The following is a 24,367-nucleotide window of genomic DNA, read 5'->3' on the forward strand; positions in this document are numbered from 1 at the left end:
CCTTTGGCCATTGTGACTGGGGAGGATGGGAACTGTAGTCCAGCAACACCTGGGGACTCAGGTTTGAGAATGCTTGCCCTAAGGTGACTCCATATTGAGGACAAGCATAGAAGTAGTATTGTGCATGCAGCTGGTGGCAATTTTTAAAAAACTCTTTATGCTGCTTCATGGTGGAATCATGATCAGTCCTTGGGTCAAAGCTGGTCTCAATTTTTCATGGCCCTGTCTTATCTGCTCCAGTTCTGTCTTTCCCCAAACAGCCTCCTTCTGTACTTAGCCAATGGAATCGATGCATGAAATGTCATGCAAAGACATCCTTGCGTAATATTTTTAAATTCCATGGAATTTCATGCTTCAGGACAAGCTGGGTGTGGTTCAGCTAATATTCAGAGACTCCTATAGCTGGCTGGGAAGGCAGATGCTTAGATGAGGGAGGAACCTGCACAGGTTTAGGATAAACATTTGTGAGAGGCAGAGCAAAACAGCTGCAGGTTTTTACATGGAAGGAGAATGCCCACATAGAGTCAGCTACAGGATACAGAAGCTGTATGAAGATGCTGTCCTTGTTTGGCATCTTCCTTGTTCTTGTTGCGTCTCTGGTCTTCATCCAGTACCTGAAATTGCAATGGGCAACTAGAAGGCTGCCACCGGGACCAACTCCCTTCCCCATTATTGGAACCCTGTGGCAGATGAACTTCGAATTCTCTCATGAGAACCTCATGAAGGTATTTACATTCTTTTGCTTATTATAATGGCTTGGCTTAGCTTTAGGGTGGTGTGACGTGTTTAGGAGGATGTGTTACACCTATTGGGGGAAGTCCCTGTGTCACATGGGGGGGGGGTCCCATCAGCAAGCTTGTTAAGTGAGGAATTAATGCATGTATGGATACGTGTCTTTTAAAACACACATGCAAACTTTCCTGGGAAGCAGCAGTCATTATAAATATAAATATTTGTTGTATTGTATTGTGTTGTATTGTATTGTGTCATATCGTATCATATCATATCATATCGTATTCCCAGAGCACCTAAAGTGTAGCATTGCTTATCTACAGACAGGCATGACTCTAAGAACCACACAACCCTTTCAGGAGAATCAAGTACTCCCTGCCCTCCTGAGTGTGCCTGAACCACCCCAGGATGCTGGCCCTTGTTTAGGAGTGTTCTTAAAATGCCGTGTGATGTTACCTGGATTCCCTGTCATTCCAATGGCTTTCTTTAAAGCTTTTTCTCAGGCAGGGAGAGTCACTCCGTCCACACTGCCAACACAGGGTGGGCTGATTTCAGTTCCCAACAGGGCAGTGTGGCCCTGTTCGAGAGTGAAATAATGCCCCCCTCACTGCGTCTGATGTCAGACGCGGAGTGTGTGTGTGTGTGTGTGTGTGTGGGACCTCGAGGCACAGCCCCTGGGGGCGGCAGCGGCCAGGGTTCTTTGAACCTGTTTGCTCAATGGTGGCTCCGGCCCTGAGTGGGGAGTGGAACCAACAGCCTCCTGCTCTCTAGGCAGGTTGCTTCCCCACTGGGCCATTAGGTGGGACACTTGATAAAACGTTATGCTCCCCTTGATGTTTCAGATGTCTTTAACAGACTATGAGGCTGTTCTCATGTGCAACATAACCCAGGCTATAGATAGATAATGACAGATATTTTTATTTATGACCCATTGGCAGCTTACAAATCAACTAGAAATACAGTAGAATAAAAGAAATCCTACAGGAGGTTAACAGTTGCTAGAAAATAATAAAACATCAGTCACATACTGTACCAATCAAAGACTTAACTAGCAATTGCTGACAATAAAATATAAATATAAACTAAAAATTCCAGAAGAACATACGCATGAAATAAAAAACTGACATAACCACATAGCATTAGAGCAAAACTTCGCCACCTTATATGTAATAGATGGAGATTGATCTGCCAGAAGATAAGAATCACAAAAATCTTCTGAGCATCCTGGAAAGGGTGCCAGACAAGGAGATATCAGGGAGCATCTTAACTCTCTGTAAAACAGACAACGGAGCAATACATGTTGGATGGTTTCAGTCTCCCTATAACCACAAGGGCAGATTCTATCTTCCCTAGGTATACCCTTTATTCTCCCCACCAGCACAGCCAATGGGAGCAGGTCATACCTTGCTCTAAAGAAAGCCCTCAGATAGTGCAGGTTCTCTAGGGTATACAGATAAGAAGTGGGATCCCTGACAGCAGTGCATAAACCCAGCCTCCTTCTCGAACTTTCTGGGATCATGGAAAGCTCGTGTTGATTTTTAGTATTCAGGATTCTCTTCTTCCAAGCCTGTAGAGCTTGATCATGGCTCAACAAAACCAGATAATCCATGGAGAATCCCAATGAAAGAATTTTACCATGGATTGCCTGGGCCCAAGAAGATCGAAAACTATCAGCCAAAATCGCCAAAATCCATCCTTGAGGAAAGAAGCCAAAATGCTAGGATCAACATTCAAGCTCTAGCCTCAATTCTCAGAACACCCAGATCAAATCTCAATGTCACAGAATGAGCACATCTTGGTGCTCTTAGTATTGCCCTAAGAAATTTATTTTGCACAGCTTCCAGGGGTTTATAGGAAGGACAGGGGCCCAACTGCACGCCATATAGTAACTGTCTCCTAGCTTTGGCTGCAAACAGCTTGAGAGCTGCTGGTATGATCTCCCCTCCTCCAGTATAAAAAAACCTCCGTATAGCCAGAGAACTTCTCTGAGCCATCAGTGTAATGGATTCTATGTGAGCCTTCCAGGTCTCCTTTGGCATGCCAAACCACTCCCAGATATTTATATTTACAAACCTGCTCAAGCAGATGGTTATCTATCGACCATCGTAGTTTGGTTCTCCTGGGTTAGGCTACAAGTGAGAACTGCCGTGATTGGGTCTGATCCTGGTGGGGCAGTGCTGCTCAGCTCAGCTTTTCAACCTGGCTTTTGGCCAGGGTTAAAGGCTCGCGCAAGCCCTTAACCTGGGCTCTGGGATTGTGTGTTTGCTGGGGCTGCGTTCAGCCCCAGTGGACACAGAGGTGGGTGCTTAGAGTGGCGATCTCCTGGGGGAATCCCTCAGTGCACGGCACATGTTTCATGGTGCATTGTGGGATATCTGGAGTCCGGAGCTCCATGCCGCCCCGTATAGCGTGGCTAGTCTGGGAGAGTGGTCTGTGCTCCCAGCAACATTTCATCAATCATCTTGGGCTGAAGTGAGTTGGACCAGTGTCCCCTCCGCCCACCTAGTCGTGTGAATAGCTCCGATGTTTCTCTATTCCTTTCTGCTCTTAGTTTAAGCTCTTCCTTTACTTTAAATGAAGAACAGACAAAATCCCCTTTCCCCACACTTCTCCCTGAGGCGCTGAGGCCAATTTACTCCTCCTCACAATACCCCCTGTGTATACGAGCTCCTCAATGACTTATTTTTGCTCATGATTCAGCCAAGGGAGATACTGGCTGGCTGTACCACCCCTCTTGAGCTCGGCTAAAGCCTGTTCCTCTCCCTCTAACAAGAGCTTAACTCAAAATTAACTCTTTTTCTCAAAGTGCTTTTCTCTCCCATGGCCTCTATTTGCAAATCAGACCCCAGAACTAACTTCTCTCATGACTGCCTGTTAAATGTCATCTCTCCCCCACGCTTCCGTCATACCATACAGGGTTTCCTGCCAACCGAGGGGCTGTTCTCCTAAAACGGCCTGGCTGCACACCTTATATTCTGTTTCTCTTTACTGATCAAGCTATTCTTACCAAGACTTTATACATAGATCTATCAGAACTCAACATACGTATAAATAATATAAACCTCACACCAAGCAAAAAATCTTATTTCTCCACATGCGGGCAATCTGGAATTGAGATGGCCCTCATGTTTTAATGTGTCTTTTTTATACTCTTGTTTTTAAATTGTATTGTGAGCTGCCTTGGCATTTTCGTAATGAAAGGCGGGGTATAAATTTAACAATAAAATAAATAAAATAAATTTTAAAAATAAATTGTGCGTTCATGGGTCAGCCACAAAAATAGCTAGATATAGGATGAATCCATCTCATAAGACATTTCCTGTCATGGGAGAAACAATTGTGTCCTAACTGGTCTTCTCACTCTCAATGTGTCTGCAGCTGGCGCAACGTCATGGGAATATTTGCACCATTTGGGTGGGACATTTCCCTCTGATAGTACTCAATGGATTCCAAGCAGTAAAAGAAGGTCTGACCGCCCATCCAGAAGATGTTTCTGGCCGCCTGGTGTCACCTTTTTACAAGAGAGTGGGCAAAGAAAAGGGTGAGCATTCCTTTGTGCTGCTTTTTCTTGTGTGTGTGTGGGGGTGGGTGGGAGGGTGGATTTCCTAGAGATGTCAGGAACTTTGTCCTGATGAACTTTGTCCTGATGAGCTTTCATACAGTGGCAGCATCTTGGGGTTGCCTCCGGGTTTGCAAGGCCCTCAGCAGGGTGGCCTTCATCAAATCAAATCAATCAAATCTTTATTACAGCCAACGCAGTGGTGGCCGGTGAGGGTGGTGCCAGGGTGGTGGCGGCAAGAAGCACCTTTAAAAGTAAATTAGAAGGTGCTTCCAGTGAAACCACCGCACCTGCAAACTACCTTGAGCATCAGGCATCCATTGTGGCGGGGCTGCTCCGGCACTCCCCTGGCCTCTATGCATGCGCAGAGGCCATTTGAGTGGTCAGCATGGTGTTCCTGACCACACAAATGACCTCCGCGCATGCGCAGAGGCCAGGTAAGTGCCAAAGCCATGCCGCCGCATGGAGCGCTGCTGCTCAAGGCAGTTTGCAGGTGTGGGGTTACTACCCTAACCCTAACCCTAACCCTTCTAATTTACGTCGAAAGGTGCCTCTCGCCACCCCGCTCACCTGCTTGTTGCCACTGCTTTGCTAGCTGGATCACTTTCTCGCTGATTCTCTTCTCTCATGCCATCCACTAACAGGCTAGCACACTTTTGTTGGCTCTAGTTTAGGAGCAAAGTGCAGTGCACAAGGTGGAAGGTGTGGGGAACGGGAGGGAGAGAGAAAGGGATTCAGCTAGCGAAGCAGCAGCCACAGAAGCCACTGCTCCATGCTTGGAAGCACCTCCATCACCACTGCCTCTGGCCCTGACTCATGGTTTAAAACGCCAGGCTTTAAAACGCCAGGGTTTTAAAGAAAGAAAGGCAGCTGGGAGGTAGACAATACTGAGCTAGATGAACCAGTGGTGGTCTGACTCAGTATATGGCAGCTGCCTATTTGCCTATATGTTCCTATGTTCCTCCTTCCTTCCTTCCAACCCCACTTCCTCCCTTTTCAAACTGAGCTACGAGGGTGAGTGAGCACACAAAGAGGAGGTGGGACAGATCTAGTGACTCTCTGTTCAGATGTAGAGCAGGGATGTAAAACAATTTTTACAGTTTCACCTGCTAACAAGCTCATGCTTTCTGAGAAGGACAAGCGCTTTCCTCCTTTCACCAGAAAGGTAGTAATCCATTCTTCTTGGAAAGCAAGAACTGACCAGCAGGTGGCGCTGCAAAAATGCACGAGGTCCCTGCTCTGCTACTGAACATAGTGGCTGACATAATGCTCAAGCCTAACAGGGATGAAAGACATTGGTGTCACCACTTCTGTGGACACGGAAGCAACCATGTAGCTGTTTCCAACCAGTGACTGTGCAAGCAGTATCCCTATGGTTTACCCCATGTGCCATAATGGGAGAAACTGTGGGAATGCTGCCTGCACAGCTACTGGTCAGAAACATGGTGCCTCTGCTTGCATGACCACAGAAGCGATGGAACCAATGTCCTCCATCCCTGTTAGGCTTGCATATCGTATCAGCTAGCATCACCGCTGTGTGAGATCATGTTGGGAAGTAGACAGAGTCCAAAGCTCGCAGTTTGAATTTGTGCAAAAGCTTCTTGCATTCTGCATCTTTTTTTGCCTTCTGGAAGGACCCTATGATCCAGCTATAACCAATCAGTATCTGTTTAGGCATCATTTTTACTAGTGGCCATGTGTGGAAGCAGCAGAGGCGCATTGGGGTGATGAGTCTAAAGAACCTGGGGCTGGGAAAGAAAGGCCTGGAGTCCCGAATACATGAAGAGGCTCAGCATCTGTCAGAGGTCTTTGCTAACTCTAAAGGTATGATGGGTTTCCTGTTGTTTTATGTCACAAGATCACACCCACTGGCTTCGCGGGAGGGGTATGGCCACCTCTGAAAGCAGAACTGTGACATTTGGCTCCACTCAGGTGGATCCATCTTCTGATCAATGGACTATTCCCATGTTCACTTGTAGGCCAATGTTTAGCCCTATCAGCAGAGATTTGAAAAGAAAAAGGGATGGGTTTCTTCAATGAGCTATTTTAATTCCAGAAATGTAGGGCAGACACTTTTTACATTATTATTTAAATCATTAACCCATTACAAAAGTTAGAGCAGTTTCTTTTGGCTGTATCCACTGCCCTTTTAGAATTTTTAAAATAATGACGCTTTTATGGCCATATCTTGCACCTTTTCCCAAACAGCAGGAAGGGCCAGCAGAAAAGGCTACTCAAAGCCAAACAATGAAGTTCAAAGATCACCTCTCTGCACATGGGGGAGAGTAAACCATAAGTGCTGGTATTTCTGGTGCTGTTTCTGCAGCTGCAGTTCCCTCTACAGGGTTGATAAGCCATGGACGACAGGTCTATCATGGAGGGCAGGGCTATCAATGGCTACTAGTCTGGTGGTCATAGGCTACCTCCAGCCACAGAGGCAAGATGCCTCTAAATGAAAGTTGCAGGGGAGCAACAGCAGGAGAGAGAGCAGGCCCTCACCCACTGCCTGCGGGCTTCTCGGAGGCATCTGGTGGGCCACTGTGTGAAATAGGATACTGCACTAGATAGGCCTTGAGCCTGATCCAGCAGGGCTGTTCTTATGTTCTTATGTCTTAAGCCCTTGTTGCACTTTAGAAGTCCCTCTATAGCACTGAAGACCTGCTGCAACAAAACAGGAAATGAATCTCCGGGTTCCCAAATCGCACCTATTTTTAAAAAGCCATTGAAGGAGGAAAGGGCTGTACCATTGTTTAAGCCAAATGGGGGAGGAAAGGACTATTGCGTTGGCTTTTCCAACAGCCTTTCCAGCAGCTTGTCCCCTTAGCTAAGCAGGGTCTGCCTTGGTTGCATATGAATGGGAGACTAGAAGTGTGAGCCCTGTAAGATATTCCCTTCAGGGGCTGGAGCTGCTCTGGGAAGGGCATCTAGGTTTCAAGTTCCCTCCCTGGCAGCGTTTCCAAGAGAGGGCTGAGAGAGATTCCTGCCAGTCTGTGTAGACAACTCTGAGCTAGATGGACCTATGGTCTGACTCAGTATATGGCAGCTTCCTATGTTCCTACACCTCAGTGTAGAACTACAAGCCAAGCCAAGGAAGCTCTAGTGTGCACTACAATGCAAAGATGCAGCGACTTCCACTCCTTTGTCTGCCTTGGGTGCTTTTGTTTCTTTTCTGTTGAGGAAGGGGCAGCACAGCACTGGAAAAGCAATTGGAAAAGTATGGGCCCCCCACTCCCTGTTATAGCCCAGTGCACGTAAATGAAGCCCCTTTTGCTGCTTTCCATGTGTTCCAGAAATTAAGACTGCAGGTTTTCGACCTGTGTTTCAGGGAATTTTGGAATTAAATGAAGGTTTATTAGAGGCCATAAAAGACCAAGTTCCTTGAAATTCGACAACTCCCTCACTACTCTTGATCTTCTCTTGCCATGCACATCTACTGGAGAACATTGGGTATGGTCCTAGGCTGTGCTGCACTCTTTGTTCATACAGGAGAGCAGGGTAGTCCAAGAGTTGTGCCTGGCTCAGAGGCGTATCTAGGGAAAATAGCGCCTAGGGCAAGCACTGGAATTGCGCCCCCTGTCCAAACATCTGACACCCAGCTTTCAGAAAACGTGGCCATAATATCAGCTGAAAAATACAAGTCAAGCTTGTTAATCTTTTAATATTTCAAAAACCATTTAGCAGTAGATGTAGCCAGACCAAAAAATGCTGGAAAACTACAAATTTCAGTATGCTGGGGCTCATGAAATACCCAAATACTATGTGGAGGTGTACTTGGAAAACTAAACAGAAGTGCCTGTCCAATTCTCTACTATGCATTGTAGCATCACTATTACATAAGTTTTAAAAATAAATGGAAAATTTGACTTTTCCCAGAAAAGCCCTGATTCTCTGTACATAGTGCCAAACTGAATATGTGTACAGTGACATATTACATTAATTTAAAAAAAACAAACTTCAGAGGGCTTTCTAAAGGCCGTGGGTGGGGGTGGTCTGAAAAGGTTCCCCTTCCCCCACTGACCTCTAGGGCCTCGCATTTGAGCATGTGCGGTGGCCATTTTTAAAAATATTTTTTTAAATGGCCACTGAAAAACAAAATGGCCACTGCACATGCTCAAATTGCCTTTGTGAGGCCTGGCATGGCCTAGGGCCTCAGAGAGGTCATTTGAGCATGCACAGTGGCCATTTTGTTTTTGGCAGCCATTTTAAAAAAATAATTTAAAAAAATGGTGCCCCCCCCTTCAAGTGGCGCCCGGGGCACATGCCCTGCCTGCCCTACCTTAGATACACCCCTGGCTGGCTCTCCTCGTGAATTATTTGTGCATGGCAAAATGTGCTCCAGGATTTTGGAGAGGCAGTCTTGCTGGCCAAATTGACTTAGGAAGTCCTCTCCAAAGATGAGAAGTTTCGGCTGGGAATGTGGGCCACTAAAATGTTGGTCACTTTTAGTGCCATCATGGGAAATATTGGGAGAGGAGAAGGAAGTAGAGGACATGAGGTGGAGCCATTGGGAATCTTTGGGTCTTCTTCTCCTTCTCCTTCTCTATTATTAGCACGGACATTTTTCTTTCTGACCACCCAATAAAAACACAGGGCAACCTCTGGACCCATCATTCCATATCATCCTCGCTGTCTCCAATGTGATATGTGCTGTGGTTTTTGGGCATCGCTTCTCTGAAGAGGACAAAACCTTCCAGCAACTGATCAAAAAGACCAATGATCTGCTTCGCGTTGGAGGTGGCGTCTGGCATAATGTAAGGAGACGGCCTGCAGCTTTTTGACCACACAAGCTTCTATCCAGTGATTCCCTCCAACAATTCACCTTTCCCCCAGGCCCCAGTGAAGACAGGACACACATGAATGGCATAAACCAGGGTCCCACTTTATTGACTAAACCAACAGAGATCTGCAATGGTAAACCATTGAAACATATAACGACAGTGTGGGCGACTCCACCTCCCAAATTGGGGCACTCTCCTAATGAGGACTGTTTAGGTGAAGCAACCAGGCTTGGAGAATGTCAGCTGTCTGAATAGCACAGCCTCCCCCTGGCCACAGTTTCCCATGTCGATGTGGTAGCCAGAGATGCTCTAACCCCTGGACCTTGGGGACCCGGCCCATGGCCTCCAAGGTCTGGGGGAGGGGGCATCCGATGGCCTCCACCACCCTGCACCTGCCCCGCCACTGCCCTGCACACTGCCAAATTTATGGGGTGGGGGGGTGCCGAGCAGGCCTCCCCCCCGCCCTGTGGTGGTGGCCGGAGTGGCCACCTTTCAAACTGTGAAGCACTCCTTTCTGCGTGGTTTGCAAGGACCACTGGGCAGGGCCAGACAAGCAGGCCCAGTGGCCACTCTGGCCACTGCCACCACCACCACGGGGTGGGGGGGAGGCCTGCTAGGCTCACCCCCCCACATTGGTGGCTAAAGTAGAGTATATCAAGTAAGATAACGACGGTTCGGCATGGCAGGGCAGGCGCAGAGTGGTGGCAGGAGGTCGCCCCAATACAGGGGGGCCTCGTGGTGGTGGTGGGGCTCATGGCAAGGGCGGTCCAGGCACCAGTTTTGCCTAGGTGTGCCCCTGGCGGTAGGAACAGCTCTCCAAATTGCCAGGCAGGAGTATCTCCCAGCCCTATCTGGAGTTTCCAGGGAGTGATCCCAGGACCATCTGAATGCTAGTGGATGATCTACTGCTGAGCTACACCATCCTCTGAAGGGGAATACTTTACAGCAGGCAGTGCTCACATATACTCGCCCATCCAAATGCAAACCAAGATGAACCCAGATTAGCAAAGGGGACAATTCATGATAGTTACCGCAAGACCAGTTCTTCTCTCTTTCCTAGATGTTGGAAGTCCAAGAAGCCAGAGGTTTCTAACTTGGCTTGCTGGAAGACTTACAGCAGGGTTTCTCAAATCTGGGTCCCCAGATGTTGTTTCCTCCATCCACTGTGGCTGGGGATGATGGGAGCTGTAGTTCAACAATGTCTGGGGACTCAGGCTTGAGATTCCCTGACTTGAGCACTGCTGCAAGTTCCTGTCAAGCACACAAGATCTACTGGCTGTTACAATAGTTATTAAAATTCACTTGGAGTTCCTAAGAAGTAGCTATCCTCTTCCCACACTGCTGAAGAAATTATAGTTGCTGTTGCAAAAGCTACAATCTGATCTAGAGGTGACAAAATCACTGGTTGAGAAATGAAGCATGCAAAAACACTGGCTGACTTCCAGACTAAGTTGCTCAGGGATTTTCTCATTGGCATTCATGGGATAAGTTAGCCTTCCCTAAACTGGCCCATTAATTTCATTGGGACTATTCATGAGTAATTTAGCCTGGATGTCAGCAACAACAAATATTTCTATACCTCTATTCAGCAAAAGTTCTCAAAGCAGTTTACATAGACAAATAAATAATAAAAATGCTTGTCCCAAAAAAGGCTCACGGTCTAAAAAGAAGCAACAAGGTAGATACCAGCAGTAACAGCTGGAAGGATGCTGTGCTGGGGCTGGACAGGGCCAGGTGCTCTCCCCCTGCTAAATATAAGAGAATCACCACTTTACAAACTGCCTCTTTGCTTAAAGGTAAAGTATGCTGTTGAGTTGATGTTGACTCCTGGCGACCACAGATCCCTGTGGTTTTTCTTAGGTAAAATACAGGAGGGGTTTACCATTGCCATCTCTCACGCAGTATAAGATTATGCCTTTCAGCATCTTCCTATATCACCACTGCTCAATAAAGATACCAGCAGGAATTTGAACTGGCAAACTCTGGCTTGCTATTCTGTTAGAGGTTGTTAATTTTTACCCCAGTGGGTAAAACAACAGAGCACTAAGGAATGGGCACACACTCCAGTTACAGAGTGGATAGCAGAGGGTGGTTTAGTTGTTGCAGCTATTTAGAGAAAACACATGGAGATCCTTGTAGAACTAAACACTAAGTATTTATTGGTTAAGTACACTTGGAAAGGAAAGACCTAAACCTAATCTAAAGAACTGTATAATGGATAGGTAAGGAGGGAGAGAGATGTTCCCATCTGCTATCTAGGAGGCAAGGAAGGATTGTGACTCAGCACAGGAAGTGCGGAAGAGTCAGATCAGGGGCCATAGAGTAGAGGCAGGCAGAACAGTCAGGGAGACCCTGACTCACTATCTCTACTCCCAATGCCCCTAGGGGTCATTAAGATAGTTAGTGCAAAAGGTCGAGGCACTGGAAGTCCATCTCCAACATATTCAAGTTGTTTCCCAGGTGCACCTTTGACCCAATCTAGCAAAGCCACCTTTATGCAGGGCTAAAGTCCAGTAGTGGTCTGCCAGTCCATTAGGCAGACCTAAGGAGTCACCAGTTCCTTGTGGGGGGGTCGTGGGAGCATCATGCCCCCCCTCCCTCTCCAAGTAATCCCTGACATGTCTGTCTTGCTGGGAGTGCCCATTTGCTCTCCTCCTGGAGGCGGGGGGTAGGGGGTGCAGAGGGGACAAAGAGTGAATGAGTAGAGCCAACCTTGCCTTGCTTTGTTTTCTCTCTTGCCCCAAACTCTCTTCTGTCCTGTGAATGAGCAGCCTGCACGGCTCCTGTTAAAGCTGGGGCTGTGCAGTGCCCCAAACCCTAGGGCTGGCCTTGCCTTTATGTCCCCCCAAATCAAAGGTTCTGGGGCACCATATCACGAATGTCCTTTCCTGGTTGTGGTTACTTGGCAGTGCAGGAAAGGTGCTGTTTCAGGGCCATCTTTTTTTTTTTCTTTATCTATTCCAAATTTTAACTCTGGGGTTGGAAACGATGTTTGAGGCTGATCCCAGGTGAGCTGTGCCTTAAATTAAGGCTTTCATATACACATCCAACCCAAGGCAGATAAATATGCATGGACTCCTGACCTGATAACTAAAAATATCTCAGTCTGACCACGCACAGACACAACACAGGCAGCCTCATACTAAACTGGACCACTAGTCCATCTAGCCCCAAAGTGGCTACTTTCCAAGGCTTTGGGCAGAAGCCTGTCCCAGCCCTGTAAGCCCCTAGAAATGGAGATATGAGGGAATTAACTTAGGATCTTATATGTGCAAATAATGTGCTCCACCCACACCTTTGGGTCCTGGCATCACCACCACCACCACCACCACCATCATCAATAATTCAATTTCTATATCGCCTTTCCGAAAATGGCTCAGGGCGGTTTACACAGAGAAATAATAAATAAATAAGACGGCTCCCTGTCCCCAAAGGGCTCACAATCTAAAAGAAACATGACACCAGCAAGAGTCACTGGAAGTACTGTGCTGGGGGTGGATAGCGCCTGTTACTCTCCTCCTGCTCAATAGAGAGAATCAGCACACTAAAAGATGCCTCTTTGCCAAGTCAGCAGGGGTCATAATGCTCAAACTGATAAACCAGTTCCCACGGTATTTCCCCAGTAACTGGGGATGCGAAGTGAATGTCAATAATTACAGGGCGCGTTCCAGATTAGACCCTGCAATGGGGTCATGGCATATCTTGGAAGTGTGCTTCCACACGTCCTGTGTCGTGGCACCTCAGTGCCCACGTAGACAGCAGGGTGCTGTTCATATTTCCAATGCCTTGTTTCAAACTTAATCGTTGTGATATAGTGCTATAATGTTGTATATCCGGCGTAAAAAAAAGTTGTTGTTTTTTCGGATTGTTCGTTTTCATGACACTTCGCTCCCTGTTGGGTGCTTTGCTATTTTGTATGAGATTTGCCTGAACAGAGGCATTTTGCCATGGTTGAGTGGCTAATCTGGAAAGTGCCCAGGAGTCCAGGAATGCCTGTAATTCAATCTGAACTCTTCTGTGTGTCTCTTACAGCTGTATGATATGTTCCCCAGCCTTATGGAGCATTGCCCAGGACCTCTCCAGAAGGCGTTTTCTTCTGTTGATTTCCTCCACTCTGTTGCAAGAAATGAGATTAGAAACCACAAGCAAAATGAATGGTCCATGGATGATCCACAGGATTTCATTGATTTCTACCTGGCACAGATTGCAAAGGCAAGAGATGCTCCTTGAGGCCTTCCATACGACTTCTGCATTTTAGTGCTCTGAGCTGAATAAGCACCCCTCTTGCAAGCAGAAAAGCTGCCTTGTGGTATATTGGGTTTATGCACCAGTTCTGTCTTGTGAAGACAAGCTACCCAGACAATTGGAAAGCTCAAGTTACTAGATCTCAGTGAATCAAATGTTCCTTTCCCCCAGTCCTATTCCTTTTGTGAAAAAAATACTTTCACTTCTGCTGCCATCAGCAGAGGGAAAATGAGATTCTTCTAATTAAATGCCTTCACACATTTAACTCCTCCTTATGACACTATGGACTTTTCAAACCCCCTGGCTTCTCCCCACCCACACCCCGCCCTGCTTTCCAATTCCTCTATGGGGTCCTGGGACTTCCACACAACCAAAAATAATAGCCAGAAATCCACCAAAGAAAGGGGTTTTCCTCCCCTCACCAGCTTTTTACAGCATAATCTCAACAGTAACATTCAGGTGGTGGATTGGGGGCAGGGTGCATGGAGCAGATAGCACTTCTGGGATGCTACGTGGTGTTGCAGAATGTGAGCAGTCCGTGTGGTTTTCAGAACAAACACCAGTGCAAGCTTTAAGACAACTTTACTTGTGAGACAAACGCTTAGAGGTCAGTATGGGACTTGCTGACTCACACACAGGAACAGGAAGGAGAATAGAATCTCCTAGCTAGCCCTGCCCAACCGGTACTGAGGAAGCTAAGGTGCCCTCTCTGGCTTTATATAGCAGATTGCATGCAAACTATACACAGTAAGTTAGGCTGCAGCTGTTGCATATCCCAACATGTTGAAGGTCCTAGACTTCAACCTAGCAACCTAAACTGAGTGGTTTGCAAGACCATCCAGTTGCATTTCTCAGTATCATTGGCGCCAGCATGGACCACAACCATTGAGTCCTCCCCAATGCTATCTACCAGCCATATCTAGATAGTGTGTGACATTCACAATCTTTGCACCAGGCAGGCAAGTCACCATTTATCCTGTTGTAGGCAGCACCAGGTTCTCCATCAAGGCAGGAATCCACGAGGACACAGGCCTTGGACAGCTCCGAAGGGAAAGGGGTGAGGACCTTGGCTATGATCTTCTTTCATCCCCTGGACTGTCTGCCTCACCACCCGATTGATTAGATTCCAGATTCAGAGTCATGGCACTGCATGGTCTGCACAAACTCATATCTGTACATAAAATTGCGGCTACTAGAAATATGGGGGTCATCATCCAAGGAATGGGTCCCCTCTGCAAGATAATTCCTTGATGACGTCCTCCTTCTACAAGATCTTCAGTGTCCATGACCCTAGAGGAAATGTCAGCCCAGAATCAGGATACCTTCTATCATGTCCCTAAATCTCTTTTCCATATCTCTCTTTCACTCTCTGATTCTCCAGGTGGGTTACAAAAATGTATTTGTTTGGCCTGACCTTTCAAGGCTTGTAAAATGTTGTTGTTTTTAAAAAGTATTTTAATTGGTTTTAAATGATTTTAATTGTTTTTGAATTGTTTTTATATTGTTTTTAGCATTGTGTTTTGAATTGGGTGTATTTATGTCTTTTTAAAGTTGTTGTACACTGCCCAGAGCCTATGGATAGGGTGGTTTATAAATGTCAACAATAATAATAATAATAATAAAGAAAAATCAGAAGTGACTACATCAGGAGAGTCAGAAAAATCCTCAAGTCCAAACTCAATGGCGGGAACATCATACAAGCCATAAACACCTGGGCTATACCTGTTATTAGATACACTGCAGGAATAATAGACTGGACCCAGGCAGAGCTAGAGACGCTAGATCGTAAGACCAGGAAAATCATGACCATCAATCATGCTCTGCACCCCTGCAGTGATGTAGATAGGCTCTACCTCCCTCGCAGCTCAGGTGGAAGAGGAATGCTGCAAGTCCATCAAACAGTAGAGGAGGAGAAAAGAGGCCTTGAAGAATATATAAGGGACAGTGAAGAAGATGCACTTCAAATGGTCAAGAACAAGAAACTATTCAACACCAATGAAACAAAGCAGGCCTACAAGAAAGAACAAGTCAAGAACCGAGTAGCAAAATGGACAAATAAGCCCCTGCATGGTCAATATTTGCACAATATAAGTGGAAAATCAGACATCACCAAGACATGGCAATGGCTTAAGAATGGCAACCTGAAGAAAGAAACAGAGGGTTTAATACTGGCTGCACAAGAACAGGCACTAAGAACAAATGCAATAAGAGCAAAAGTCAAAAAATCCACAACAAACAGCAAGTGCCACCTTTGTAAAGAAGCAGATGAAACAGTGGACCACCTGATCAGCTGTTGTAAGAAGATCGCACAGACTGACTACAAACAAAGGCATGACAAGGTAGCAGGGATGATACACTGGAACATCTGCAAAAAATACAAGCTACCTGTAGCCAAGAATTGGTGGGACAATAAAATTGAAAAAGTTGAAGAAAATGAAGATGTAAGAATAGTATGGGATTTCCGACTACAAACAGACAAACATCTGCCACACAATACACCAGATATCACTGTAGTCGAGAAGAAAGAAAAACAAGTCAAAATAATCGACATAGCAATACCAGGGGATAGCAGAATAGAAGAAAAAGAAATAGGAAAAAAAATCACCAAATACAAAGATCTACAAATTGAAATTGAAAGGCTGTGGCAGAAGAAGACCAAAATAATCCCAAGGGTCATTGGTGCCCTGGGTGCAGTTCCAAAAGACCTTGAAGAGCACCTCAACACCATAGGGGCCACAGAAATCACCATCAGCCAATTACAAAAAGCAGCTTTACTGGGAACAGCCTATATTCTGCGACGATATCTATAACCATTGACAATAAAATTCTGGCATCCCAGGTCCTTGGGAAGGACTCAATGTCTGGATAAAACAAACCAGTCAATAACACCTGTCTGACTGTGTAAACAAGAAATAATAATAATAATAATAATAATAATAATAATAATAATAATAATAGTATAATAAATTATAATAATTATAATTGTAAACCGCCCTGAGCCATTTTTGGAAGGGCGGATATAAATCAAATAAACAAACAAACAAACAAACAAACAAATAAATAAATAAAGGTGTGTGACATAGTGTGATAGTGTGTGACATGTTTATTGAATCACTGCTAAACACTGTCTGTATATTTAGTAGTGATATAGCAATGGAGTTTGGACTAGACAAGTGTGCTGCATTAATAATGAAAAGAGGGGAAATTAAAAAATGGAAGGAATAGAACTGCCCAATGGAAGCAACATCAAGAACCTGGAAGAGAAAGAACATTACAAATACTTGGGCATTCTCCAGGCTGATAACATTGCACACACTGAAGTTAAAAGAAAAATTGGAAGTGAATACATCAGGAGAGTTAGAAAAATCCTCAAGTCCAAACTCAATGGCGGGAACACCATACAAGCCATAAACACCTGGGCTATACCTGTTATCAGATACACTGCAGGAATAATAGACTGGAGCCAGGCAGAGCTAGAGACGCTAGATCGTAAGACCAGGAAAATCATGACCATCAATCATGCTCTGCACCCCTGCAGTGATGTCGATAGGCTATACCTCCCTCGCAGCTCAGGTGGAAGAGGAATGCTGCAAGTCCATCAAACAGTAGAGGAGGAGAAAAGAGGCCTTGAAAAATATATCAAGGACAGTGAAGAAGATGCACTTCAAATGGTCAATAATGAGAAACTATTCAACACCAATGAAACAGAGCAGGCCTACAAGAAAGAGCAAGTCAAGAACCGAGCAGAAAAATGGACAAATAAGCCCCTGCATGGTCAATATTTGCACAATATAAGTGGAAAATCAGACATCACCAAGACATGGCAATGGCTTAAGAATGACAACCTGAAGAGAGAAACAGAGGGTTTAATACTGGCTGCACAAGAACAGGCACTAAGAACAAATGCAATAAGAGCAAAAGTCAAAAAATCCACAACAAACAGCAAGTGCTGCCTTTGTAAAGAAGCAGATGAAACAGTGGACCACCTAATCAGCTGTTGTAAAAGATCACACAGACTGAATACAAACAAAGGCATGACAAGGTAGCAGGGATGATACACTGGAACATCTGCAAAAAATACAAGCTACCTGTAGCCAAACATTGGTGGGACCATAAAATTGAAAAAGTTGTAGAAAATGAAGATGCAAAAATATTATGGGACTTCCGACTACAAACAGACAAACATCTGCCACACAATACACCAGATATCACTGTAGTCGAGAAGAAAGAAAAACAAGTCAAAATAATCAACATAGCAATACCAGGGGATAGCAGAATAGAAGGAAAAGAAATGGAAAAAAATCACCAAATACAAAGATCTACAAATTGAAATTGAAAGGCTGTGGCAGAAAAAGACCCGAATCATCCCAGTGGTAATTGGTGCCCTAGGTGCAATTCCAAAACAACTTGAAGAGCACCTCAACACCATAGGGGCCACAGAAATCACCATCAGCCAATTACAAAAAGCAACATTACTGGGAACAGCCTATATCCTGCGATGATATCTATTATAATAACAGCAACAACACTGATAATAAAATTCAGCCACCCCAGGTCCTTGGGAAGGACTCAATGTCTGGATAAAACAAACTAGTCAATAACACCTGTATGACTGTGTAAACAAGAAATAATAATAATAATAATAATAATAATAATAATAATAGGGGAAACAGCAGCCCTGATCAAGCCTGACACTGAATAAATGATACCAGATTAGCTTGAGTTATGGAGTGATACAGGACCAACAGGTATCCATGCATGTGGAAACCCGCATGTATTCAATTAATGCTTTCTCATGCATCTGCTTCCTGTCTATGTGCGACTAACTTGTGTATATCCCACCTGTTAACCTGAGCTTCTTGATTGACACCCACAGAATACAGGTGACCCCACCTCCACACTGGATGAGAGCAACCTGGTTCAGAGCATCTTTGACTTTTTCCTGGCGGGGACAGAGACAACAGCTACCACCATGCGCTGGGCAGTGCTCTACATGGTGGCCTATCCAGACATACAAGGTGAGAGGTGGGGGAGCAGAAAGGCAGAGGGGAATTTGTCTGCACGGATATCTGTTTGCCCCCATAACTGACAAGGAGAAACAAGGTGTAAGGTCCACAGGAAACATTACTCTGGAACAGGACTCCTTACTTTGGAGAAAGTGCTTTAATCCAGAGCAAGTACTCCTATTTCAGAGGAAGAACAACTGTGGGTGCACAAACAGTGTGCATGGAGGAAGGGTGTGACTTTTATGTTAACTGCCTGAAGCAAAATGTTTGTTTTTCCTCAGGCAAAGTCCAGAAAGAGCTGGATGCTGTGCTGGGCTCTTCTCAGCTAATCTGCTATGAGGATAGAAAGAAAATGCCCTACACCAATGCTGTGATCCATGAAGTCCAGCGCTTTGCCAACATTGTTGCCGTGGGAGTCCCCAGATTAAGTACAAAGGACACAACTCTCTTAGGTTTTCCAGTCCCAAAGGTAAACAATACACTCTGCCTTGGTTGCATATGAAAGGGAGACTAGAAGTGTGAGCACTGTAAGATATTCCCCTCAGGGGATGGAGCCGCTCTGGGAAGAGCATCTAGGTTTCAAGTTCCCTCCCTGGCAGCATCTCCAAGTTAGGGCTGAGAGAGACTCCTGCCTGCAACCTTGGAGAAGCCGCTGCCAATCTGTGAAGACAATATTGAGCTAGATAGACCAATGGTCTGACTCACTATATGGCAGCTTCCTATGTTCCTATGTTCCACATTGCTTCTTCTTTGTAGGCACTGCAGTGAAGGTGGGGCTCTTTTCCTGCGACTCCAGCATTTTTTGATAGAATCTCTCAATCACTTCTGATTCTATCAACAGGAGCGGCCCTTCCCTGAGGCAGGGCGAGGCAGTTGCCTGAGGCTCAAGTATGTGGAGGGGCACGGGGAGCAGCCAGGGCTGGCTCCCCACCCCATGTACCACCCCATAGGTCTTCTGGGTGCCTGCTGAGTGCTGCCACTACCCTTCCTCCCCCCGCCATGGAGCATGCTGTTACTTTCCCCTCCTTGCTCCACAGGGGCACACCTCTTCTTTCCCCTCTTCCTCACCCTGAGGAGAGTTATCAGCTTCTCTGCCTCCATTGCATGCCTGGTGGCATAGCCTGAGGGTGCTTGTGTGCCACTGCTACGGCCTTGGCAGCATGGCCTGAGAATGCTGAGCACCCTCCCGCAAATGCAGGAGGAGGGCTTCATGCTGTCCACCTCAAGCAGCTGGTCTTGCAGTATCAAGCATGAATTGTCCCCTTTGCTGAGCTGGGTCTCCCCTAGTTTGCATTTTAATGGGAGGCCACGTGTGAGCACTGTGAGTTATTCCCTAGGGGGTTCGAGTTTGAACTAAACTTGAACTAAATTCAAACTGAACCACCTGGTTCATGAGCTGGTTCGTTCGAATCAGTGGTGGTCTGGTCTGAGCAGTCAAACTGGGTTGAACCAGTTCAACCCGGTTTGGATGTTTGTAAAGGGGAATCCAGTAAGAATTTGTGTGGTGATGCAAATGGCTTCCACACAAGTGCGGATGTCACTCTAATGAACCAGCTGAACCAGGCTGGTTCGATTCAAACCCGGTTTGAGCTTGAACTGGTTCGCACACCCCAAGTATTCCCCTTAGGGGATGGAGCTGCTCTGAGCACCTGCATGGTTGCATGCAGAAAGTTCCATTTCCCCTCCTGGGAATCTCCAAGATAGGGCTGAGAGAGACTCCTGCCTGTAACCTTGGAGAAGCTGCTGCCAGTCTGTGTCGACAATACTGAGCTAGAAGGCAGCTTCTTATGTTCCTTATGTGCTTTATGAGTGCCTCTGCTTATAAACGAGTCTTTTGTGCACTTGGTGTCTGCATGGCAAGGAGAATGACACTCTGTGGTTTATGTAGATGTCCTGATTCTGTCCCTGGCCTCTCCAGGTCTCTGGTGGGAGGACTGAGATGAAGAACTCTTGTTGGAAAGATGCTGTCAGTGCCAGCTGCAACAGGCAGCAGCACTAACTGGGCAATGAGCATCCTTGCTCAGACTTCTGTCTGTCACCTCACAGGAAGTAACATTTTGTCACTTCTGTGCTTTTTCAAGGGCACCATCATTCTTCCAAATTTGTCCTCCACCCTCTTGGATTCTAAGGAGTGGGAGACGCCTCGTCGTTTCAACCCAGGTCACTTTCTGGATCAAGATGGAAACTTTGTGAATCGAGAAGCTTTTCTGCCATTTTCTGCAGGTATGTTGGGCTGCGCATGTCAAGGAAGGTAACAGCATCGCACGTAGGATTTCTATTGTGCTTGTTCCAATCTCATTGTATTACTTGAAACAACTCTGTGAGGCAGGACAACATGCAGCATGAGTTGTGCTCCAGGAGGGCAGAGAAGGCAGCAGGTGCCAGAAACCCCCTCCACTCAGGGGGGTCAACATTGCACAAATAGTCCAAAGCCGGGGCGGGGTGGTGGTGGTGGAATGGGACCAAAAGGTACTGTAAAGCTGACTATTAGGGCTGTCTATGGTCCAAATTATTGGCCGGATCTCAATAATGAACCAGACCACCCTTGTACATGATGCAGGGTTGGTCTGTATTGCCTGGAGCTGATAACTGGGATGGGGATGGAGTGGAAGCTTACCTTTTAATGAAGATCCAGCTTCTCGGAAGAAGCTGGCTGCCTTCTGGGCAGCCACAATGGTGGTATTTCAAATTGCCACTTTTTCTTCCCTGGCTTTCTCCTATAATGCGCCAGGAAAGGAAGCAACATCATGACATGGTGCCCTTTCCCTGGTGCATTACTGCAGGGAGGGGAATTCTGATGGAAAATGCCCCAGTAGAGTCTGCATCACTTCAGACCAATGCCATTATCAATCTGATGTGATGTACAGAGCCTAGGCCGGGAAAAAGTAAAAATGTTGAGGCTTCAATTTGTGGATGATTTTTATATTGTTAAATTGTTTTAAGTTTTTGTATATGTTTATACTTGTTATATGCTATTGTTAACCACCTAGAGATGAAGGTTTGGGGCAGTGTACAAATTAAACAAACAAACAAACAAACAAACAAATAAATAGAATAGAATATTCTCCAATGCGATAAGGGAATGGATAGAATAATTCTCCGAAATATTCTCTTCAATTCTGATTCGTGCATTGGTGAATATTCTTTCCAAGTCTGCAGGCCTACCTATTATCAATGCTAGCCAACCATTTGAAAAACTTGCCTTATGTGTTTCCAGCTTGAGGATCTTTCTCAGACACAAATCTGTTGTGAGATGTAAGACACAGTGCCCAAAGCAGACTTACAATAATACTACAGTGCTTGCTTCTGAGGAAGATCCTTGAGCTGGAAACGCATAGGACAAGGCTTTCAACTGGTTGATTAAAATTGGTAATTGGCTTTAGAGCGCCTTTGAGGTTTTGACCTGTTTTTAACTTTCACTCCAAACCCCTCCCACTCAATTCACAGGCCAAAGGAACAAGAGAGAGGGAGACTCTAGCCTGCATTGTCCTGGCATGAGGCAGGGCCATCTGGTGGCTAGTATTTGCCAATACATGCTAGGCAATTGAACCCTTGGGCATAGGTAACCCAGGAGAGGATCTTCACATCCATAGTATAGTGGAAAGATCCTCAATTCACCTGAAACGTGCAACTGTACGGCCAATGGACCTGCGGTTCCGCTCTGCCTTCCCCCACTCTCCAGTCCAAATTTGGATGTTCAGGATAGCAGCCTCTCTGCAGTCAGTGAGACTTCTGAGAGGCAGGGGATCTGGCTGTGCGGGCATCTGTATTGACAGAAGGACAGCCCACACAGCCTATTGGTCTGGAGTCCTCCCTTGAGGATTTTTCCGCTATAGAGTGGAGTCTGGGGAGGGAAACTGCGGTGCCGCAAAAACGGAGTTAAGGGAGGCGAAACTCCACTCTGACTGAAGGACTGGAGTTTGGGGAGGGAAACGGTGGGTCCCTTTTGACCTGTAACTCCAGTTTGCTGAATTTGGATGTGTGGCTTTGGAAACTGGAGATGAAGGGACATCTGGTTTCCTATTACGCCTGAATGCAGCCAGTGAAAGAGCTAAGAAGCTGCCATGAGACATAGAGAAGGAAACAACCATTATCTATGTTTGGCCAGAGAGTTCAGGAATTCATCGGTTGACAGCAGCACCTAGAATTGCACCAGTCAATTCACAGGAAGACAGTACATGTATTTCAACTTCAAAAACCCTTTAAAAATCACCCCTTTCTCCAATTACTTTGAAATATGGGTGGTTGCTTCCTTGAACCCATTGGGCACTACCACCCACCGCAACCCTCTCTGGGCCACCCTGGTGCCCCGCACATGGAGCTATAAGGCTGCTGAAATCCCCTTAATTCCCTATGGGAAAAAGCTTAAAGATGCACCAACTTCAATTAAAAAAAAATCACCCCTTTGCTCAATTTCTTTGAAATTTGGGTGGTAGCTTCCACCCATAGGGCACTACCACCCAACCCACTTTGGCCACAAAATGGTCCAAATCTCTGAATTTTTTGGGTTCTAATCTGGGGTGATTTGTTTTGTACCCAAATCTGGGCAATTGAGCACAAGTGTGATTTGTTCTGTCTTCAAATCACCCGAATCAGCCAGATTCGGGTACAAATCATTTTGTATCCAAATCAATACGCACATCCCTAGGCTTGGGCCATGTCTCTGATGTACTCCACCTCTGCTTCAACCAGAAGGCAAGTTGCCATAGGCTAAATGTACCAGCTCCTTCATCCTTCAACCAGCTTGGTTGTCCTCCTTCGAACTCATACCAGCTTATCAATGACCTCAAAATGCAGGGCCCAGGATTGGACACAACAGATGACATCGTTAGTGCCATTAAGAAAGGTGCGCTAGCGTAAGAAGGTTGCATAGTTGCACTAAGGAACTCTGGAATTGCACACTTGGGGTATCGTGCTCTTGCACAAAAGTTCCCTTTCAAAGAGATGAGGTGTCCCACCATTGCCCAACTGTTGCGCGAGCATGCTTGTGGCAGGGCAACACTGACCTGGAATGCAAGCTGCTCATGTCCTAGAGCAACATCCTACCACAAATGCTCCATTAGCCACTACAGAATAGAGTGGAAGGAATCCTTCTCATGATCTGGACACTGTGCTTGATTCCTTGCTCACAATTAAGCCCGTTGCACTTGCTAGGACTAGCTGCAGCTGTGAAGATACTTGCATATTTACTGTGCTGCTTCTTGTATCTCTCCCCTTCCTTCCTTCCCTCCCTCCCTCCCACTCTGGACAGGGCACCGTGTGTGCTTGGGAGAACAGTTGGCCCGGATGGAGCTCTTCATCTTCTTCACCAGACTGATGAGGACGTTCACCTTTCAGCTGCCCGAAGGGGTGAAGGAAATTAACATGGAGTCCATAAAGGGCCTGACATTGCTACCCCATCCGTATGATATCTGCGCTGTTCCTCGCTAGGTTCCCATGTGCAGTGGATCACCAAAGGCCTTCTGAAGACCTATTTGTCTTTATTGCTTGGCCTGCAGTTAAGTCTCTATCTATAACATTCTTGTGAATGCTTCAATCATCCTGTTTTTACCAAGATATCTTTTGAAAGTAGGCCATGGAGGGGCATTGAGAGCCTTAGTGCGCATAACAAGTGGGGAGCTGTGAGGAATTCATGGAAGGGGGAGAGGGACAGCAGAGAGGGGAGGTTTTCATTTTTCCTCTCTCCACCTGTAGATTTCTCACCTGGTAGGTGAAGAGGCACTGTGAAGCCTGGCATTGCATCCTGTGAGCCTTGGGGTTGCTGCTCTGGGCCTGCTTGAAGCCTTCTTTCCAGTGGGTCCCTGGAACCTGCAAGGGAGAGGCCTTCAAGGAAGCTAGCATTGCATCCAATTCAAGGTGCTGGTTTTGACCTTTAAAGCCCTTAACAGTTTGGGCCCTGGATACCCGAAGGGCTGCCTGCTCCCAAGAGTTTCTGCCTGTTTAATGAGGACATCTGGGTGGGCTCTGCTTGGGGTGCCAACAATGAGGGAGGCTCGGCTGTCATGCACGCAGAACAGGGCCTTCTTGGCCGTTGCCCCCAGACTCTG

The 24,367-nt window shown here is 46.2% G+C and overlaps 1 protein-coding gene across 1 annotated transcript; it reads left to right on the top strand.

Moving 5' to 3' along the window:
• Positions 1 to 554: 554 nt before the first annotated feature.
• LOC128351270 (cytochrome P450 2J2-like) lies at positions 555 to 23,750 on the top strand. Its single transcript, XM_053310659.1, has 9 exons — positions 555 to 725; positions 4,111 to 4,273; positions 5,966 to 6,115; positions 8,882 to 9,042; positions 13,102 to 13,281; positions 18,191 to 18,332; positions 18,602 to 18,789; positions 20,402 to 20,543; positions 23,572 to 23,750. Exons 1-9 carry the CDS (start codon positions 555 to 557, stop codon positions 23,748 to 23,750), a joined length of 1,476 nt encoding a protein of 491 aa, XP_053166634.1.
• Positions 23,751 to 24,367: the final 617 nt, after the last annotated feature.

This window comes from Hemicordylus capensis, chromosome 3 (genome assembly GCF_027244095.1).
Source record: "Hemicordylus capensis ecotype Gifberg chromosome 3, rHemCap1.1.pri, whole genome shotgun sequence".
In the NCBI taxonomy this organism is placed as follows: domain Eukaryota; kingdom Metazoa; phylum Chordata; class Lepidosauria; order Squamata; family Cordylidae; genus Hemicordylus; species Hemicordylus capensis.